Source organism: Camelus dromedarius, chromosome 3 (assembly GCF_036321535.1).
Source record: "Camelus dromedarius isolate mCamDro1 chromosome 3, mCamDro1.pat, whole genome shotgun sequence".
Taxonomy (NCBI): domain Eukaryota; kingdom Metazoa; phylum Chordata; class Mammalia; order Artiodactyla; family Camelidae; genus Camelus; species Camelus dromedarius.
The window spans coordinates 12029067-12047558 of NC_087438.1; the positions used below are offsets into that span (position 1 = coordinate 12029067).

General features: G+C 43.6%; 1 protein-coding gene across 1 annotated transcript in view; it reads right to left on the bottom strand.

Moving 5' to 3' along the window:
• RETREG1 (reticulophagy regulator 1) overlaps nt 1-18492 on the bottom strand; it is a 121473-nt gene that overhangs the window by 63150 nt on the left and 39831 nt on the right. Inside the window, exon 3 of the mRNA XM_031443421.2 lies at nt 14153-14183. Within this exon, the coding sequence (XP_031299281.2) occupies nt 14153-14183 (31 nt within the window). The remainder of the gene's footprint in view (nt 1-14152; nt 14184-18492) is intronic.

The following is an 18492-nucleotide window of genomic DNA, read 5'->3' on the forward strand; positions in this document are numbered from 1 at the left end:
AAAACCAGACCCAATCAAGTGACTATAAAGTTATCTTCCAAAAGTGTCAAAATGTAAATGATGGAAGGCAGTGTGTGACTGAAAACAGTTTAGCCCCCTATGGTCCACACTGAAGTATCCACCACATCCCTTGAAATAACTCCTGCAATTCAGGAGTCCCAGAGCTCAACAGTAACAGGCAGGAGAGGGTGTCCAAAAAGAAGAAAGTGTTTCTTTCCTGTATGTAAGAGGGTCATGAGATGCTAGAACTATTTAACCAAAAGGCCTAGCAAATAATCCCTTCTCCAGGAATCTGAGTGCTGGACAGATTACCTCTATGATTCTGTTTCATTAAGCTCTTTCTCAGAGGCTTGGATTACCTGTAGCTTCATCCTCTCTCGTTCTGCATTCTTTAGGAATTTGATCAACCAAATAATTCCCTTTTCTTACCCTCATTATTAAATCCAAAAGGGCGAAACGGGGGAGACAGGCAGGAGGAGAACCTGAAGCCAAGAGGTCACGCAGTCTAGGTAATGAGCTCAGGCAACATCCAGCCTCATCCACTTCTCACTGTCCCCCTCCTGCTTCTCGAATCACTTCTTTAGCAGAGGAAAGCTTTTTTCTACTCTAGAAATCAGCCAGCAGTATCAGGAGGGAAAGATTTTAGCCAACTACCTTCCTGCTACTGATTAAATTATCAGCCCCATATTCTAAACAGCAGGAGAAAATTCATCTATTGGAAGCCTTGTATAATTTCACTGCTGGAGGACTTTCAGGCCTTGAAGAAAGAACAACGACAGATTTCCAAGTCGATCTCTAACTTTGCAGGTGCCCTACACAAAGAGCACAAATTCTTGAACCAGGGTCACTTCTCCCCTTCCATTAGGGAAGGAGAAACTCAATCACCTATGTATTCATTGAACAGCTCACACATGGGCAAGATCGTGGAGAAGGACAGTCTTTCCTCTTTCAGTTTACTGAGGACCTAGATTGGACGTTCCTGTTTTGACCCCTAATCAATTTCAGATCCATTTCTCAATTTAAAAATACAAATTTCTTCTTCATTTAAAGATCCTCTCAATTACTGAGTTTTCATTACATATTCCAAGTATGGTGCATCCATTAAAAGCCCTTTAAAGGAAATGATTTCATGCCAACTTAGCCCCAGGAAAACGCACAATTTATTCAAAATAAACATCCATTTCTGACTTGGGGATATTTAGCTTGATAAGCTTTGGAGTTCAGTTCGTTTTCTTTCCAGCGCAGATGACTCCTGAGTCATGACTGAAAATATCACTCGTTTTAATAAAGGCAACAACTGATCAAAAAAAAAAAAAACCCACAAACATCAAGGAAAAGATCCTTTAAAATGTGTTTTCAGTGGAAGTAAAAATACTATTCAAAAGCTAAAAGTGGGACTTTAAGAGAAAATACTGAAAGCACTCCTTGCACTTTAAATGACATTAGACGGCTCTGAAAGTTATAGTTTAAAAATACTCTCCAAGAACACAAGCCAAATGACTGCAGGATTATAAGTTCTCTCTCCCAGTTGTTCAGGTATTAAAAACAGGCACAAGTAAGAATAGCCTTCAAAAAAATGAACACAGCACAGGAGTGATGCAATCTCCCCCAGGACGGGTACACCACCATGGACTTTTTCCTCCTTTTCTGAAATAGCTCTAAATAATGTTGTTTCCCTCATTCCCCTCCTTCCTGCACACTCCTTCCTCTCTAAAAAAAATTTAAAAGGAAACATGATGACTAAAATGACATGTGAAGGGCACATTCTTGGGTTCCTCCTTTAGAAGCAATGCTCTTGCTGCTGGAGGCGCCGAGGCTGCCTAGAATCCAGCCTCCCCAGCAGGCATTCCAGCACTTGCAGAGTTATCTCACACTATCTTTAATTTTCCAGGAGAGATTTATGGATGATAAGCAAAGCCAGTCACCTGCCTGGGTCCGCCTCTCCCCCAGACATCATCCTGCCCCCTAGAGACAGCCTAGACTCTCCTTGCAAGTTCTACACAGCAACCAAGCAGCACGGACCAAGCAGGACTGCCCTGTCATGGGCCTCTTCCCCTCCTCTCTACATACCGAGCAGGACCCTGCAGGGCCTTCCCAGGATGGAACCCTCCCCACATTCTCCGCTGTAGCTCCTCTCTGAAGTACTCAGATAACAGGATCTCATGCATGTTTCCTGAGTTTTTCAGATGCTGAAAACCACCACCAAAGGGAAGAAATTAACTACTTGATGATCAAGAGCCCGTGGCCAATGGACCTTCTGGCGCCTAGGGGTTGACAGTGTTGACCGCCCTGTTCCCTCCACATCAACCGGTCAGAGAATTGTGCACACAAGAGCTGATCACATTACCTGCGACCCCTCTCCCTTACCTGGACTTAAAATATGCTTTTCTGAGAAGAGGGGGCCATAATAGCTCAGTGGTAGAGTACATGTCTAGCATGCATGAGGTCCTGGGTTCAATCCCCAGTACCTCCATTTAAAAAATTAAGTAAATAAATAAATAAACAAACCTAATTACCTCCTCCCTTCAAAAAATAAGTAAAATAAAAATTTTAAATATATGCTTTTCTGAAACCCTTGGGGAAGTTTGGGGTTTTCCTGGGCATGAGCCACCCCATCCTCTTTGCTCAACCCTGTAATAAACCTTTCTCTGCTCCCATCTCCGCCATTTTCAGTTTGTTTGGCCTCACAGTGCAACAGGCAAACAAAATTATGTTCAGTAACATTTATCCTGAAAACAAAACCACACAAGAGAAAAGCGAGCTGCTCACTATTCACAACAGCCAAAAAGTGGAAACAATCTAAATGTCCATCAACTGATGACTAGAGAAGGAAAACTGTCGGATATCCAAATAATGGAATATTATTCAGCCATGAAAAGCAATGAAGTGCTGAAAGGTGCTACAACCAGATGCCCCTTGAAAACATCACACCAAGTGAAAGAAGCCAGGCACAATAAGGCCACATATTGTATGGTTCCATTTGACTTATATGAAATATTCAGAGCAGGGAAAGCCCACAGAGACACAGAGCAGATTAGTGGCTGCCAGGAGCTGGGGGAGAGGAGCAGGGGAAGTGATTACGGGATTACAATTATGGGGTTTCCTTTTAGGGCTGATGAAACATCTGCAACTAGACAGTCGTGATGGCAGTACAACATTGTGAAGGGACTGAAAGTCACTCGTGGTAAATTTTACATGATGTGTATTTTTCTGCAATAAAAAAAAATTTAAACAACAAGAACAAAAAAACAACCTGCTGCTTTTCCTGGTTCCTGTTTAATTTCTTTCCATTCATTCAACAGCAATATTTTCTGACATGTGGTCCCCACGGCCCACCTCCCTTTACTCAGTCTTCATCTCATCCTTAAGCACCTGAATTGATGTTTTTAATCCAAAAGCCCTCCTCTTCCTCCATATAAACAAAAGCATGGACAACTACTTAGAAAGGTCTCTACAAACATTTTAATGCCATACAGTGACTTTTCAGTGCTCCTAGAACACAGTTTACAGCCTCCTCCTTGAAACACAGTCTGGCCGTGGCTTCCAAGTGCAGCATCTTCAGGACTCTGCTGGACCACCTTGACCTCGTGTTTCCTTTTCAAGCCCTCTTATTCCCCCCTTGCAGTGAAGCCTCCTCCCAGGCCACCCTGAGCTCCTCAACTCGCCCACCCTGCCCAGCCTCACTCTAAACCTCTTCGTTTCAGGACGCAGTTCTCTCACATACGGGGGTCAAACTGCATTTCCTTGGTGGATGGAGACGTGAGTTGGCAAACCCACCCTTGGCATTTTCAGACGAAGCTGGTTCCTTCTTCTCAGAAGGAACACTACATAAATTTCCTATTGCTGCTACGCGAATTATCAGATGAGTGGCTTAAGGCCACACAGATTTGTAGTCTTACGGTTCTGGTGATCAGAATCTAAAATGCGTCTGCGGGGCTGCATTCTTTTCAGAGGCTTTGCAGGAGGATCCGTTTCCTTGGCTCTTCCAACTTCTAGAGGCTGCCTGAGTTCCCTGACTGGAGGCCCCCAAGCTCCATCTTCAAAGTCAATGGCACCTTCTCTTCTCTCTGACCGCCTGCCTCCCTCCCATAAAGACCCTTGTGATCACACGGGCCCACCTGGACAATCCAGGATCACCTCCCCACCTGAGAGATGCTTAACTTAACCACATCCGCAAAGTCCCCTTAGCCATGTTACGATCAGAATCGCAGGTCTGGGCGTTAGGAGGCAGACATCTTTAGGTGGGGGGGGGGGGGGATTGTTCGGTCCACCACACACACACCCCAAGGTCCCGAGGACAGGCTTTGGCCGCCCTTTCTTTTGTACACATTTCTAACAAGCGGGGAGCTTTGTCCTCAATGTTTCACAGGTCAGTGGTTGATCTAGAAGCAAACAACTCACAAGCAGTCTTCTCTCCATGCAATCGCAAATTAAGCAATTTTCTGGGATTCAAGAACACTGTGGGAGGGAAAAACCCACGTGCTTCCATTCATTCCCAAGAGTGGAAAAAGTTCCAAGTCAGAGGCCAGTGAGGGAAGACGACTTGAGAGAGCACAGAATGAAGAACATTCAGAAGATTTCTTAAGACACTGGGTAGAAATAATCAATAAAAGGTGATACACTCAAAACACTACTGAGTTCTTAGAGGCCTCGAACATCAGTGTTTCTAAACTGAGAAGTAGAGGTGTCGGTCACTGTTTTGTGCCCTTTGTCTGTGAAATTCCTCCCCACCAGCCCGTGGGGTTATTCTCCTGTGATGTATCTTAGTCCTTGTTCATTTCTTCACCCCTCCTAGATTAAAATGTGTGTGTAACCAGGCATATCTGTGTACAGATACAGATGTGACTTTAATTGGATCCTCTCATTGTAACTGGATTGATACTGATGTCTTTGCCCTGCTGAAATGTGCACGTACAAGAACACAAGTGCCAGGAGGCTGGGTTTCAATTCTGTAATTTTCAGCATCTCCAAACCGTTCACAGCCCAGCTCCCCCACGCCCTCTAGTGGCGGCCAGCACTAGATAGAACGCTGCCAGGCGTACAAGGAAATCATTCTAAAATTGCTGTCAGAGTCTAATATGGGTGCAGATTTTATAGACGTTTTCAAATACACAGTAATCTGCCTAAGAAAACTATTCACTTGGTGTGTTAGGAATTTACCCGTTTTCTCTTTGTGATTTTTGTACTGTCCTACAGTAAACTCAGAAACTCACAGAAGCGATGGACAGTCTGGTAAAAAGCGCCCCAGAGTCCAATGAAAAGAGAGCATATAAACAAATTATGGTAGATGTACAAGATGGAATATTACACAGAAGCCGAAAAACCTGAATGAACCACAGCTATACACAGCAACATGGATTAATCTTTCAAAAAAGATTTAGTATTTTAGGACACAAATTCTAGAAGATTACATAAATATGATGCCATTTTTTGTGTGTGCGGTAATTATTTTTATTGCCATTTCTTTTTTTTTTAACATGGCACCATTTTTATAGACCTCAAGAACTTTTTATTTAGGAATGCACATATATGTAATTTAAATATATATGTATATTTACACACATTTACATATATGTGTATATGCACAGATATATATTTTTTAAAGCAAAGGAACGAAGAGCACAGATATCAGGACCACGCTCGCTTTTGGCCTGGGGAGGCAGCGCGAGAGGATGAGGAAGATCCAACAGCATCAGTCCTGGTTGCGGGAAAGGTTGATGTGTATTTATTTTATTATAGTATCTACAACTTATGTGTATGTTACATACATTCTTCAATATATCAGATATGATCATTGAAAGATAAATGAGGAATATGTGTGCGTAGGTAGGTTGCTAGATTGATAGGGGACAGATGGACAGCTGATAGCTGGAAAGACAGACAGACAAGACAGACCGACAGAACCCAGGAGTGAGGTATTCACAGTGTCTTCTCAGGTTCATTCTTGTTTGAATTGTCCAAAAACTATAGCTTGGGGCAAAAGGATCGAGATCTAAACCTTACTCTGGATGATACAAAGAGTTTCCAAAGCTTACTTAAATAAGCTTTCTTGGGGTGTACCCACATCAGAACCCTAGGCCCTTCACCTGCTGCCGAGCCTCAGAAAGGAAGGATTTAAGAACTTGTATCCCACCCCTCGAACATCACTTGACCTTGGAAATGCATTATTTTAACTGATTACTTAAAAATACATTAATAATTTTCCTTCACCCCAATCTTACAAGGCTCAGTATCAAGCGACTCTTGGGCTGGTTGGGGCTCCCTTGTAATGTCTCTGACCAGTTCCTGAGGCTCCCGCCTCTCTTTTGAGCCCCGCTGCTTCTCTGGTCTTGGGCCCTGACCTGTTTCCAAAGCCTCGGCCGGGCTGGTCTCCTCGTAACCAGAGCCCCATTTCTGGCCAGCAGCCCAGGAGCCAGAGCCCTGGCCCTTACGTGGACTGAACACCTGCCGCAGTGTGTCACTTCCCACACCACAGTCACAGGCCTCAGCCCACCTGGTGGGACTCTTTCCCCTTCACTGAGTATCTCTTGTCTCTCTTCATGTTAAAGCCCACTCATGCTTATTATAGACAAACATGCAATAAGGATTAAAACAATCCAGTAAACAAAAGCCACCGAATTCCCCTCACACAGAACTCCCAGGCATGTACCAACATACAACTGTGATGTACGGTGACTTACACCTCCCCGCACCTACTTTAAATCCACAATTTTTGTGTACAATTAGCAGTAAAGGATACATTTTCATACCCTTAAACATTCTCTTACCCCACAGTCTTAATTAGCTACATAATGTCCATTATTCCAGTCACTACAGTTGCATTAAAAAAAAAAAACTTATTGGTATAAAACAAAAATCACCCTCATCTAGAACTCCTGCCTCAGGGCCTTTGCACTTGCTATTTCCTCTGCCTAGAAGCTCTGCATCCAGACACGATTCACCATCTCACCTCCTTCAAGTCTTTGCTCAAAAACCCTTCTTCAGTCGGGTCTTTCCTGAGCCCTTTATTACATCCTGACCCTCCCCGCCCACCCTCACACCCTCTGATGCCCTCTCCTGTTTAGTTTCCCTTACACATGGTTCACCATCTAACATTAGGTATTGTAGTCATTTATTTTCTGGCTCGCTCACTAGAATGTGACCTCCACGAGGACCAAGTTGCTTGTGTGTTGTTGCTTTTTTTTTCTTCCATAAATGCCCAGAAATACTGGCAATAAAGGCATTCAATAAATATTTGTTGAAAGGATGACTCAACAAATACAGATATAATTTTACAAAAAGACTGGAAAAGGTAAACAAAACTGAAAGCGAGTTTAATTTCTAGGTGATGGGTTTACAAGAGATTTGAGTTTTCTTCTCTATAATTAGTTTCCTAGGTGAGCATGTATTACTTTTAAAATTAGGGGAAAAAGTTATGTTTCAAATGCCACTAGGCAAATAAGACTATAAATAATGTTTGGGAGCAATAAAGAGAGAGAGAGAGAGCGACAAAGAAAAAGAGAGACAAACAGAGAGACAGAAATCTTCAACTACCTGTGAAGTCTTAATTTATCATCAAACAATCACAACATAGGCCAGGGCAAGTTAAGAGGAACGTCCAGTTACTAGTAATTCTTCTTTCTCTGGTCATTTGAATTTATTGAAGCAAGAATGCTATTAGGTAACACCTAATTAATCTAGCTTAATTATTTTATATATTTACAAGTGAACTAGATTTTCAAATTCTTAATAATGCAAGATCCAGTGCTTCATTAAATCTAAAAAGCCAGGAGGCTGAGAGAATCTGAAAACATGGGTTAAAACGATCAGAGGTGGAATTTTCGTTTCTTAGTAAGTGGCTGCAGGCACCCACGGCGTTGCCACAGGAAAGGGCAACGTACACACACTTTTAATTATGCAACGACGAAGCAGCTCTAAAATAACGGGGGAGAAGAAGGTGATTGAACTCATGTTAAATCAGATTATGGAATTACATCAACTTAAAGGAATGTCCAAAATTATCAACAATAAAAATTACAAATACAATATTGGGTGCTTTGCACTTAGGAGCCTTGAGTATTAAGTCATTTAGGGTCACCTAAGGGCTGCTGCTGCCAGACTCACGAAGAGCCTGACCTAAGGTTTTCTGGCCACATTCTGACTTGATAAATCTGCTCGAATACAAGGAGAACATGTTACACGTGAAAGGTACACACAGCCAGGAACTAGCAATTTATTTACCACCCTGTCAATGAAGCCAGTGGGCTATGAAAAGTACTTCCTGTTTCATTTTATTTATTTTATTGAGGTATAGCTGCTGTGCAATATTATATAAGTTATAGGTGTATAACGTAGTGATTCACAATTTTTAAAGGTTATACTCCATTTATAGCTGTTACAAAACATTGGCTATATTCCCTGTCTTGCACAGTATATCCCTGTAGCTTATTCGTTTTATACATAATAGTTCGTACCACCTATTTCATTTTATTTTTAAAGCTTCAAGAAATCTATCAGTTGCTGTTGTGAAGTTGCATGTCAGTTTCAGGGAGGGCTTTTAGCTTGACTCCTGAGAGAAGAGAACAGTCTTTAAATGCCTAGCAGGAAGTATTTTTGAAAATTCAGTTTTTTTTCCATAGGGACACCGATGGGGAAGAAGTAAGAAGCAGAACTATCCCTCTCGTTGTCCTCAAACAGCTTTCAAAACTGCTTGTAGTCCTTTGTTGCATACTTGTCTTCAACTGGTCTGATTTTCAAAGAACGGCTTTAAGAAATGAACACAACAGATTGGAATCCGGATGAAGAACTTTGAGAAACTTGCGGACCACATCTCGGCAGCTCTGGCTAAGAGCTCACCATCTCTCAGTGGCTGAATTGGGTCCTGTTCTTCCAGAGAGAGAGGAATAAAAGGGCTTTGACTCGCCACTGTGCAGTATATGACTACAGCACTGTGCTCAGTTATTATTTTTGAAAAAAGGAATAAATGGCCTATTCGGATTTCTATGCTGGCAGATAGAGACTTTCACAGGGCTGCTTGGCCTCCAGGCAGGCGTGGACATCCTCAGCCCAAGGCTCACCCAAGCTCAGATACACACGTAAGCTAAAATCCAGCATATTCCGAATTTAAGTGAATATTTTTTTCCCTAGGAAAATAATTTGTTCATTGAATCCAATCAAATGTATCCTTCATACCACAACTTTCTTTTAAAACTCATGGCAATGTGCCCCACCCCAACTACAATTCTGGCCCAAATTCAACTAAAAAATACAGCTTCCAAATAGATTGCCTTAATAGAAAGGTGACAAAATACAAGTTACAAGGTAATTTTTAGACACTTTTGAAAACACTAAAACTGTAAAATCTAGTAGTTTCAATGCATGAGTCAGAATTGTTGCTGTGCTTAATATTAACAGCAAAGAAGGAAAGAAAACTTCTTAAGCTACCAAGTGACTATTTTATGCTTCTTACTTGGTAATTCATCCTGTCTGTAAAATTTTGATAAGTATGATGATTCATAAATATAGAAAATGCAGTTTTCACACTAAATTCTATTCCTCAGAGGAGACAACTTAGCAAATGCTAGATGACTTTTCACTTTTAACCGAGGCATAATGTTGTGCTCAAGGATTTAATTAATTAGACAGCTCTTACTTAACAAATGAGCCAATTTGTTCTGGGCCTGTGAGCTGGGGCACGCTCAGGGCTTGGGTTTACAACCAACAATTCTTGGCTCCTTTTCTCCGGGGGAGAAAAAGGGAACCAGCTAGAACGCTTTGACTGGCAGTTATCTGGAAGTTAGTAAGACAAAAGTGCATTTCATCTCACGAAGAAGTTGGGCCACAGAATGCCTCTCCTGAGGACAGGAGAGAGAGGGAGAGAGAGCGCTCAGAGTAGGAGGCCTGGGGTTTTACTAAACTGGAGGCAAAAAGCCCGCAGCTCTCGCTAATCCCTGCCGGCTCTAGAAAGACTGCCTCTGCTAATTCTCTGCCGTGCTCCTCAAGGCAGCTCAAGGTGAGGCAAAGTAGATCCGATGCGTCAGTCACATCCTTGGAAAGCCACGCCCCACCTCTGTGAAGGCCACCTGGCCGAGGCACCGGGACTCCTACTAAAACATCCCAGAGCTCTCTTAATCCTCAAAATCTTTGCTGTTTTGTATTTTCTGTAAATTGACACTGAACACTAAAACAAGATTTATGATGCGAGCAGCTCCTTAATCTGAGTTACAATGTACAAAACTACTAAAGAACTAGGGAAAGACACTTGGAATGACTGGTACACGTGTAAGTAAAGTATTTCTTTCTAATTTATACCTATTTAGAAAAACAGGCCAAACTGAAGCCAATTTTATGTTTTTAAAGTACAATGTGCACAGTTTCTCCTTTGTTAACGGAGGGTTTCATTCAGTCAGCTGCCAGTCACATGAGAAATCAGAGCCATGATGATACGACAGATCACGTTCCACCCTGATTCGAGGAAGGGGTCAGAGAAGATGTTAATTTGGTTCGGCTGACAGACTGCTGTATAAATCCTGTTCAGATTGCAGTCAGTGCTTACTGTTTATTAAAGAAAAAGGTCCAGCACAAGCCCTTCTCAGGACTTACCCACTGAGAATCACATTTGCACAAAATGAACTTTCCAGGTGCAAAAATTGACATGTGAATGGCATCTGATTAAAATTATCCAATTTTTATTGCTGATGACAGCAGAAATTCGATGCTGGCTTTACTGTCATTTGCTAGTTAGCATGTTAAACATTTACAAGTCCCTTTAGCATACATATGCACCACCATCTTCATGCTGAATTTTGGAGGAAATACTTTAAGCTTCGCTGAGAAAAGTAAATTTTCCCAGAGTCTATGAAATAAGCCATTAGGACTGTAGGAAGGAAAAGAATTCCTCTTCTTTTCTGGTTTTATGGAGATATAATTGACATATAACATTGTATAAGTTTAAGGTGTCCAATAGGATGATCTGATAGACGTACATATTGCAAAATGATTATCACAATGGGCAATTAACTGGTCCTTCACCTAATCACCATTTTGGTGTGGTGGTGGCGAGAACATCTAAGGTCTGCTGTCTTAGCAACTTGCAAGCAAACAATACAATACTGTTAGCCACAGACCCCAGGCTGTACATTAGATCCCCAGGACCCACCACCCTTATAACTGGAGGCTTGAGCCCTTTAACCAGCATCTCCTCATTTCCCTCATTCCCCAGTCTCTGGCGATACCAATCTACTCTGTTTTTTTGTGAGCAACTTTTTTAGATTCCACATATAAATGAGATCACACAGTATTTGTCTTTCTGCGTCTGACTTATTTCACTTAGGATAACATCCTCCACGTTCATCCACGTTGTCACAAACGGCAGAATTTCCTTCTTTTTTAACGGCTGAATAATATTCCAGTGTGTACAACGTTATCAACTCTACCAGGTCATCCATGGGTGGCTGCTGTGAGCAGTGCTGCGAGGAATGTGGCAGGCGCGGACATCTCTTCAGGACAGCAATTCCATTCCCTTCAGAGCTACATCCAGGAGTGGAATTACTGGACCATACGAACATTTTATTTTTAATTTTTTGAGCAACCTCTATACTGTTTTCCATAGCGGCTGCACCAATTTACATTCCTACCCACAGTGCACAAGGGTTCCCTTCGCAAAGAGCTGTTTTTTCATGTAAAAGCTCTACAATGACATTATGAAGGTATTAATGGTCCAATATTTCATCCACCTTTTGAACAGTGAACTTAATGGCCCTTAAAGAAGCCCCACAGAGAGAAGGCCTGGTTCATTCTGAGGCTGAGCACAAACTACTAGCGCAATGGTGAGAACAGGAAAAAGTGGCCCTGGCTGACAGACCTGTGACTCCCAGCTCTACAGGCTGTGATGGGGGGCGAGGGGAGGAGGGGAAATGTTGATTTCTAAGTACCACCAAGTGACAGCGAGGTTTCTGAGCTAGGCGCCTCAGACCTCGGAAGTGAAGAGACCCTAACCCCACCTGCCTCATGTGAACAAAACAGCGTCCCTTTCTGCCTGCAAAGATCCTCCTATCCATCACTGTATTTTATTCTCAAAATAAAATGGTTTGGAATTTTTCCATGTTAAAAACACAAGCACTAGCCAGTAGCAGACGCCAAGAATCACTGTAAACAACATACCAAATCATCATCAAATAAATAAATACATACTTTAATTTCACATCTCCAATGTGATGAATAGAGACTGGAATGAAATTACATAATGGGAACTGCAGTGAAAAAATGTGGGAAAGTTTCTCTTCCAGCGTGGATTAAGTCACCTTGAAGAGGAACTGGCCAAACAGAAAGGTGAAAGGGTAGCAAATACGAAAAGAACAATAATCCCCCTCAAATCACATCAGTTTTCAGGGTTGGAAGGGATATTCGAGATGATTCTCTCTCTTCCCTCCTCACTCTGCACATAAGAAAAACTGAGGCCGAGGGGGGAATGAATCTGGCACGATCACTAGTTGCAGGGTTGGGACCAGGATGGAAAATTAGTTGCATCTGAATATCCATCTAGGTGATTCGAAAGTGAAGGAGGCCCCTCCTAAAAAGAAGCTATTTCCATGATCCTGGCTTCTCTGGGGACACCTGGGCGCCTTCCCAAAGGTGTGGAACAGTATCAATCTAAAAAAACAGCCGCATAATAAGAAGCTACTCACTTCCTGACCAAACCGAACGTTGGCAAAGTGAGAGCCTTGGTCCTGCGATGCTCACTCATAGCTAATACTTTTTCTTTCTCCAAACCTTTATCAAATATTCCAACAGTTTCTATGTTAAGAGAAAGTGCACAGTGGAAATTCTCCCAGGCAATTTGTCGCCACTTCAGAAGGGCTGTGGACGGCAAGGGGTCTGGGAGAGAAGGGGCAGTGACTTGAAGGGCGAATTGAGTGTCAGTAAATTGGAAAGAATACTGCGGCAAAGAGCTTCCAGAATTCCTGCGAAGTCATACTAGCTCATTTGGTCAAATCTTCCCCCAACCAGGATGAGGGAGCAAGCTCAGTTTCTTCACCTGACCAATGGGGAAGCTTAAAACACTTATCCAAGGAGGCCCAGTGTGTCGGCAGGGGCAGGACGGCCGTGCCTCCAGGCCGGGGGCAGGTCTGTGCCCAGAGGATCAGTTTCCCTCTTACAGCCAATGTTTCCCTCTGCTGAGTCTCTTAGCAAGTTTACATTCTGCCCATGAAAATCTGGGCTCCAAAATGAGGGAAAACGCCAGCCGAAGTAAACTGGTCATAAATTTAGCCTTTACACCTGAAAGAAGCATTATTTCCACGAGCGCTGGTTTCAAGGGTACATTAGATAAAATATCAGGTTACAGTTTTTTTCAGGGATGTTTAAAGGCATTCCTTTGTCTCCTTTTTGAGCCTTCACCGCATGCTGTCCACCTGGAGGTAAGTCAAGCACCTAACCAGCCCTCTTTAAGTCGGACAAGGAAATTTTTAAGGCAGAATTTAAACAAATAAATCACTATGAAAATTCACTTTACTGAAATAGTCGTCCTTATGTTTTCTTCACTTTCCCGCTTCTCATGTGCACAGCTGGTGATGTGAAGTGTGGTCCTCACATCAACCGCCCCAGCTCTGTTCCCTTCCGGGGGGGGGGGGGGGACAGCAGCGTTACTTCGGATGGGGGACGGTAGAGAAGAAGGGAACTAATTTGCTCCTGGTGGGCAAGGAGCCCAGAGGCCAGCGGACATTCGCTGCCCCCTCACACCTGGGAGCCTCCCAGTGCCTCCCTGTGTCTCCCCCACCCCAGAGCCTTCTGAACTGGCAGCCTGGCTCACCTTCAGGAACGTTCCAGCAGAGTTCCGTAACTCGGTGTTGTCCCATTCTCCCCTGGCTTACAGCAGTGTTGCTCACACCCCAAAATAAAGTCTGGAGGGAGGTCTCCCCTGAAATCACCCCCACCCTTCCTCCCAGTCCGCACCCATCACGGGCCCAACGTAACAGCAAGACACGAACTATTTCCCAGAGCAAGTCCCAATTTTACCCTCGTCCTCAGTTAGGCTGTATTTGCCTTTATTTTCCCACCCTTATAAACCACTGTTGTAAATCTTTTCACTAAAATATTATTTCAGGGATGCAGCTTGGTGGCGCGGTCACCTCCCCCACCCCGCTCACAGTAACGCTGAAAGAAAGTTCCCTACCTTTCACTGAGGCTCCTCCACAGCTGTGCACCTGCCGCAGGGGAAGTAAAAACGAAACATTAATGGTGGCATCTTCCTCTTGAGGCATTTCTCAACTTGTTCATTTAAAATGGCATGCTTAGATCTTTAGACTCCAGAAACCATCGAATCATACAGTGTTTACCTCTGGTCCATAACTCATTCAGGCAAACTGTCCAAAAACGTCCATCGAGATTCTGCTATACGCAAAACCCTTGGACAGGTACCACGGGAGACGGAGCATGACAGGACACGGGGTCCTGCCTCCGGGACTGCACTGAGCAGCGGGGCAGGCAGAACCTGCACCCAAGTAAATACGAACCACAGCAGGTGGTGTTGGAACTCTACAGGGAACATACGCCACGAGAATTCCGGGAGGAGAGAACATGTGGCTGGTCAAGAAAGCACCAATCATACAGGTGGTATGTAAGGTGAGCTTTGACATGGTTCCCACCAGAGGGGAATGGAAACAACTGTTACTGGAGAAAGGAGATTTTTTTCCATTTTTAAAAAAATGTAAGGTGTACAGTGAAGTCATTCAGTTATACATATATACATATATATATATATATATATATTTTTCAGATTCTTTTCCATTATAGGTTATTACAGGATATTGAATATAGTTCCCTGTGCTATACAGTAGGACTTTGTTATCTTTTATATATATAGCAGTGTATATCTGTTAATCTCAAACTCCTAATTTATCCCTCCCTGCCTTTCCCCTTTGGTAACCATAAATTTGTTTTCTATGCCTTTAGGTCTATTTCTGTTCTATAAATAAGTTCATTTGTATCACTTTTTTAGATTCCACATATAAGTGATATCATATGATATTTGCCTTTCTCTGTCTGACTTACTTTATTTCGTATGATCATCTCTAGGTCCATCCATGTTGCTGCACATGGCATTATTTCATTCTTTTTTATGGTTGAGTACTATTCCACTGTATAAATATACATCTTCTTTATCTATTCATCTGTTGATGGACATTTAGGTTGCTTCCACATCTTGACTACTGTAAACAGTACTGCTATGAACATTGGGTACATATATCTTTCAAATTAAGAGTTTTCATCCTTTCCAGATATATGCCCAGGAGTGGGATTGCTGGATCATATAGTAACTCTATTTTTAGTTTTTTAAGGACTCTCCATATTGTTTTCCATAGTGGCTACATCAAGGAGATTTTTATCTATTAATTCGTGAGGTGTTCTGAACTTATATCTAGGCTCAAATGAAATCAACATTTTATATATATATAAGATACACAGCTATATCTCATTTGTTTTCTTACTTCTCCAATGACTTTCTTCATTGGACTATGTCATGATATTATACTCCCAGCACCTACCAGCTTTAATGAAGTTCAATAAAAGAAATGGCCACGGGGTGGCTTCTGCTTCTTCTAACAAACAAATGCCGAAGATGCTATCCCTTTTGTTCTTCAGTATCCCCTATCAAAGATCTATGTGATAAATTCTTAAAATTTAGCCCCAGGAAAAAGTTTCTCAAAATTGCTTGCATCCTTTCATCAGATTATTAGAATCGTGCAGTTGATCTGGTTTCCCTTTTTGCCTTGGCTGCCAGTAAGTCCAGGGATAAATCTGTTGTTCACTTAGTCATCATGTTAAACTTTCCTGTTCTTCTACTAGACCTTTTAAAAAGCTTCATTTTTTTATGTTCTTTATAAGACTGTCTCAAATATTTTGGAGTTAAGTGGTATATCGAAACAAAGCAAATAAACAACTTGAAGAATCTAAGGAATTATGAGCACTAGTAACATGTCAACTAAAGTTGGAAAGTTGGATAGACTGAATTTTAGCAGCAACAACTCATCATCATGTGATGTGTCTCTGGTAACACTGAAGCTGACAGTGGAGAGAGGAAATAACAGAATGGGGTGTTTGCTTGTTCATTTTGTCATTAAAGTTGGAAAAATGATACAATAGCCAAGATATGGAAGCAACCTAAATGTCCATCTATAAACGAATAAAGGAGATGTGGTGTCTGTGCACACACACACACACACACACACACACACACACACTGGAATATTACTCAACCATAAAAAAGAAAGAAATCTTGCCATTTGCAGCAACACGGACATACTTGACGGTATTATGCCAAGTGAAGTAAGTCAGACAGAAAAATAAATACCATATGATTTCACTTATATGTGGAATCTAAAAGGCAAAACAAATGAGCAAACAAAACAAAAGAGAAACAGATTCATAGATACAGAGAACAAACTGATGGTTGCCAGACAGGAGAGGGGGTCGAGGGGCGGACAAAATAGGTGAAGGGGATTAAGAGGTAAAGACTTCCAGCTATAAGATAAATAAGCCATGGGGATATAATGTCCACATAGAGAAAATAATATTGTAACAACTTTGTGTGCTGATGGCTGGTAACTGGTCTTCTGTGATCATTTCACAAGGTACAGAATTTTGAGTCACTATGTTGTTGACCTGAGACTTACATAATATTGTGTGTTTATTATAATAAAAAACATCTGAAAAACGAAGACGGCTGCTGGCTAAGGGAACGAGGCCAGTAAGGATGGTAAGGACAGCAGCCCCACAGTCACGGAACACAGACCAGGCCGGGGCTGCGCGGGGCCAAGGGCAGTAGTTAGAGGCTGAGCAGGAGGAAACTCAAACTGGGGGCGAAGAGCTGGGGCCAGCGGAGCGAGGGGCCACTGTGGGCGTGGTGGTGGGGCTGAACGGAAGGAAGCACCAAGGACTGAATTCCAGACTTTGCGGGGGCTGGAGACAATACCTCTGAAGGCTAAGGTCAAAGATGAGGCCACATGGCGGAGACCGAAGCCCCTGACCACACAGGTCATCAGGCTACAAGTCGTAGAGACAGAGAACGGAGGTGCACAAAGGCTGCAGTTCACAGGCCACGATTCCAAGTGGGTCCACATTCAACTGCGACCAGAACGTGGCATCAAAGGGATAGTGTAGACCTGGCAGGAGGAATGGCTTCCAGGGACAGCGGTCGGCACTGCTCCACGGGCAGCCTGCGGGGGCCCACGGAGCCCTCCTCCCACTGCTCAGGGCAGGAGCTGAAGAGCATCTCAGAGAGAGCTAGGGGCAGACACAACGGGGTCTCTGGCAAAGAAAGAGAAGGAGAAGGTGGTGAAGGAAAAGTGAGAGGCTGCGGGAGAAGGTTCGCGCCTGCAGAAGAGCTCCCAGCGCCCAGATGAAGGGGTTAATGCTGGCGGCAGCACGAAGTCCCCAACAGTGAGAGAGGGAAGGAGACCCACAGCGACTGGAAGGTGTTCTCGTGGTGACTCGGGAACCAGAGACGCAGGGCCCTGTGGGTATCACAACGATCAAGTCCCAGGAAGATATTCCCACACCTCTCACCTATTTCATACTGAGTATCTAAGATGGTATTCAGGAGATGATGGAGGGAGAGGAAGGATATGATTAAATTCTTAACAACAGATGCTTAATATCTTTAGCCCAAAGTGTGGGGGGAAGTGGGGAGGTTGCGGGAGATGCAGGGGACAGCCAGCTTGGGGGTCCTCCCCTCGCTACTGCCACTATGGGCCACGGTACCTACTGAGACGCTAGCAGTGCTACGTGAAGCCTCGGCCTCACCATCACGGCATCTAGATCTAACTCAAAGCCATTTCTGTGCCTCCCAGAGACCCATTCATCACCGCGGGCCCCGCGCTGAAGGGCCTGCAAAGTCAGGCTCCTGCCAACTACGACCAGGGCTCAATGGGCCTTTGTCCTGAAAGACTTGACTGGAGGGGACCAGGCAGGCACCAGTGATTCCTCAGTCACAGACCCACCGGGGCGCCCTGGGAAAGCACAGTAATCAATCCTGTTTCCCCTTTTTTTTCTCATGCAGCATAAATGCTGTATTCAGAGCAATGTCCCCCAGTGAAAACAGAAAGCTTGGCCTGTGACCAACATCGGCCCTACAGGACGGAGCGTGAGAGCTGCACTCGGGCAGAGTGGCCCCTGTAACAGACCCCGACACAGACAGGCGCCCAACACAGGCTGACTGATGAGTGAACAAACCCATGTGATTCTGATCGTGGTCGGAGCTGAACGGAGCAGCCCGTTACTGGGCCCAAGCCCGTTACTGCGCTCTTGCCTGACCCTCACACAGCCCGGCGGTGGCGGTATGAGACGGACCTTCCCATTTCACAGGATAAGGAGGTTCGGATTGTGTCGTAGGTTGAATACTGGCCCCTGGAGGTATCAGGTCTTAATCCCCGAAATGTGCACGTTACATGGAAAGGGGATTTTACCAGGTGTGATGAAGTTAGGGGTCATGAGATGGGAAGACTGACCTGGACT